Below are 3886 nucleotides of genomic sequence, written 5' to 3'. Positions count from 1 at the left end.
TATAGTTATCTTAGAGGAGGGAACCTCAATTATGAAAATACCTCCATAAGATGGGGCTGTGGACTAGCCTGTAGAGCATTTTCTTAATTAGTAATTGTTTGTTTGTTTGCTTGTTTATTCTTTGTGTCTTTCACGCCACATATCGTGATTCCATTCATCTCCCCATCCTTTGTATCCACCCTCTGCTCTTGCAACCTCCTCACCAAAATAAAATAAAATAAAATTTAAGGAAAAAGAAAAGAAAAAAAGAAAGAAAGAAAGAAAGAAAGAAAGAAAGAAAGAAAGAAAGATCTTGTCATGGAAGTTGTATGTGACACAGTGAGTCACACAATATACCCTTTAGTCATACATCTTTACTTGCAAATGTTCATTGCAAAGAATCATTGGTCTGGTTTGAGGCCTCTAGTTTCTGCTGCACTACTGATACTGGGCCCTCACTGGAACTCCTCTTGGATATCCTGTTGTTGCCCTAGGTCATTGGTTCATCTGAAACCCATCAATAGGGCCAGCTCTACTGTGCTGCCCAGGTAAGGTAAAGGGTCCACTTTCCTAAGTGCTGCGGCTGGTAAGGGGGAGGATCGGCTCCCTTGCCCACCACAGATGGCAGGGGCAAGTGGGGGGGGGTCATCTTTCCCTCACCATCACCATCACACAGAAGAATAGGGGTTATGGCCAGCTATCCCACTTTCACACCCTCAGGGCCACTTCACCCACACCTCTGTCAATAGAGTCAGCTCTACTGTGCTGCCCAGGTGAGGTGCAGGGGCTGCTCTCCCAAGGGCTTCAGCTGGTGACGGGCAGGGCCTGCTCTCCCTCCTTTCACAGGTGGCACAGCGTGGGGAGCACATTTTCCTCACCATGCCACCATATGTCAGATAATAGGAGAGGCCAGATCTCCCGCACTCACATTTTCTTCTTGGGCAGCCCTCTACTGTGATGCCCAAGTGGGGTATAGGGCTCATTCTTCTGAGTGCTGCAGGTGGTGAGAGGTGGGTCAGCTTGCCAGCCTGCCACAGGTGTCGAGTGGGGGAGCAATTTTCCTTCACCCATGCCACCACATGGCAGGCGAGGGGGTGGGACCCACTCTCCCACTCTCATGCTCTCAGGGCCAACTCACCCATACCCCCTCCAACAGGGTCAACTCTGTTGTGTTGCCCAAGCAAGGTATAGGACCTGCTTTCTCTAGTGCTGCAGCTGGTGAGGGGCAGGGCCAGTCTCCCTGGTATTGCAGCCAATGAGGGGTGGAACCAACCCTGTGTAGCCCTATCCTCTGGCCTTTGGTGTTATCAGGAGCCATAGATTATCAACACAGATCATAGCTGCAGCAGGGCCATAGACCCAGACATGAGCCTCAGCAGTAAGTAACCCCAGCCCAGTAATCACCATGACCGCAGGTGACAACCAACACCCCCACCTCAGTCTGTACTTTCACCTCTTCAGTTCTGCCTCTATCCACAGGACATAGGAACCATTCTGCCTCTCTCTCTTCCATACCACACCATACATTTGCTTACCATAATAGCTGGGCAGGGGTGTGCGTTCTCCTCGGCACCCAGGGCAGGCCACCAGGGCAAGTCTCAAAGCTCTCTCTCTTTTATTTCTTTTTGTGGGCAAAGGGACACACAGTGTTTATTTGCCACAGGGGTTCTGCTCACACCTTGGGGGTAGCAAAGAATTGCCAGCTTTCCAGTTTGCCAATCTTGAACAGGGTTGCCGCGGTGTCCATGTATATGCAGCCAACAACTGCAGTCCCATAGCTGTGAGCACATGCTCCCAGGGTCAGGCCCCTGGCGCAGCCTCCAATGAAGTAGTTCATGGGGTCATCTGGCTTCTCGCGGACCTGGACACCGACACAGGTGGCGAGACCTAGCATAGCTCCGACGGCAGCCGCCATGCATGTGTACCAGCCAGGCCCGGCCCCTGCTTCCAGGTGGGAATCTACCGGGTTGAGCAGACACTGTAAGCATGTGTACCAGCCAGGCCCGGCCCCTGCTTCCAGGTGGGAATCTACCGGGTTGAGCAGACGCTATTGCACCCATGAGGCCGCCTAATGCTGTGGTGATGCAGGTCTTGCAGTGACACTGAGTGCTGTCGCCGATGTCATCATAGGCCTGGAGGAGCCGCTGGGCCATGGCTGTGCCTGGCCGTGCTCGCTCTGCAGACCCTTCTGCGGGGCAAGCTCAAGGGCAGCCGGCAAGACCAACTCTCTCAAAGCTCTTTTTAAATAGTTCATGGCTTGTTGAGATTTGACACAGCACCAGTTGTTTAAATAAAACAAACCTGATGTGTGATCCTAATTAATCTTAACAGTCAAAACTAGGAGTCAGCTATTACGGTGTAGCTGAAAGAAGCAGAGCAGCAGCCACAGTCACTCCTTACCTCTACAAAATCTCAGACCAAAAGGGGCCTGATCCTGTCTCTACGAATCCTCAGACTGAATGGGCTGGAGATCCTGTCTCCACCCGTCTTATATTCCTGTCTCTACCTCCCATGTACTGGGATCAAAAGCATGAGCCTCCCAAATGCTGGGATCAAAAACATGAGATCCCAAGTGCAGATATCAAAGGTGTGAGCAACCAACATCCAGCTCTATTTCTCTTTTAGACTGGATCAATCTGGTGTAGCTCAGGGTGGCCTTGAACTCCTGATCTTCCTGCTTCCTCCTCCCAAGTGCTGGGATTAAAGGTGTGTGCCACCACTGCCTGGCCTCTATGGTTAACTAGTGGCTAACTCTGCTCTCTGATCTCCAGGTAAGCTTTATTAGTCAGACCACAAACAAAATATCACATAACACAAACCAAATCAGTTTATCACCTGACTAGCCTACCTGTCCACCACGCACTCACCCACCCATCAACCCACCCACTCACCCACCTATCCATCAACCCACCCACTCACCCACCTATCCATCAACCCACCCACTCACCTAACTATCCATCAACCCCCCCCACTCATCCACCCACCCACCCACCCATCAAACCACCCATTCACTCACCCATCAACCCACGAACCAAACAAGCCTCAAAGATTCCTCAGATGATTTAAATATGTCTCCTGCTCTGGCTCTTGGTCAAAGTTCCTCACATTTCATCCCATACCATGCTCAAGAGGAATGTGTTCCTCATGGTATGTTCTCACACTCAAAAGATTCTGAAGCAGTTGTTGTGACATTTGTGGTGGGTCCAGGTGATGCTGAAACTGTAGGTTTTGGTATATTTTGAGAGACACTGGTGGAGGTGGTTAGCATATATGTGAATACCACAAGCTTCTCTCTACTTTTTTCCTTCCACTTTTATCTCAATACAATATATTCCTCCATAGGCTTATCTGAGAGGTCCTGAAAAAGCAAATTGGATCATATGAACCACTGTGACCCTCATGTTGCTCTGTTTCAGATTCTCTCTAAGAGTTTCTAGAGAATTAGAGAAAATCCAAAGTCTTTCACCACACTATGCCTTTTTCTGGGATCTGGCTTGTCTCCCACTTGGAGAGTATCTCTTGTAAAGAAACTGTATAGTGATACTAGTAATGTAATGGTGAAGAATGATGTATACTCCTTTGGGCAATGCTTCCCCTACCCACTCATAGGCAATACTTGATTACAATGAGCTTTTCTTTCCTGTCTCCTCTTATAAGGGATGGAACACTTTCCCTTTATTGCCAGCCCTGGGACTCCTCATATGTACCATAATCTCTTCTCACAAGTCTACAGCACTGCATTACCTGATACCCTATCCTTTCTTCCTTAGACTACAAGTGTGCAGAAGACAGGCAGGGATATGTGAAAAGAAATTTTTGCATTGATTATTAAATAAGTAAGTAGATATGCATATAACGTAAAAGATAGGACACTTTCACAGTTTGTTCCAGTACTTAAAGACGAACA

At 48.8% G+C, this 3886-nt stretch overlaps 1 protein-coding gene across 1 annotated transcript; it reads right to left on the bottom strand.

Annotated features, from left to right (window-relative positions):
* Positions 1-1651: 1651 nt before the first annotated feature.
* LOC128096407 (NADH dehydrogenase [ubiquinone] 1 alpha subcomplex subunit 11-like) lies at positions 1652-2132 on the bottom strand. The gene is made up of 2 exons (XM_052715939.1): positions 2020-2132; positions 1652-1964 (listed from the first exon to the last, which is right to left on the bottom strand). The coding sequence occupies exons 1-2, from the start codon at positions 2130-2132 to the stop codon at positions 1652-1654; spliced, it is 426 nt and encodes a 141-aa protein (XP_052571899.1).
* Positions 2133-3886: the final 1754 nt, after the last annotated feature.

This window comes from Peromyscus californicus, unplaced genomic scaffold (assembly GCF_007827085.1).
Source record: "Peromyscus californicus insignis strain IS unplaced genomic scaffold, ASM782708v3 Scaffold_5__1_contigs__length_169319896, whole genome shotgun sequence".
In the NCBI taxonomy this organism is placed as follows: Eukaryota; Metazoa; Chordata; class Mammalia; order Rodentia; family Cricetidae; genus Peromyscus; species Peromyscus californicus.
The sequence above is the reverse complement of the archived record's forward strand: the minus strand, read 5'-3'. Positions and strand labels throughout refer to the sequence as shown.

Bases quoted from the DNA above. Each gene is read 5' to 3' on its own strand.
- LOC128096407 (XM_052715939.1), bottom strand. From the start codon at position 2,132: ATGGCCCAGCGGCTCCTCCAGGCCTATGATGACATCGGCGACAGCACT. The intron at 1,965-2,019 runs TCAACCCGGTAG...CTGGTACACATG, and splicing joins ATGGGTGCAATAGCGTCTGC to CTTACAGTGTCTGCTCAACC.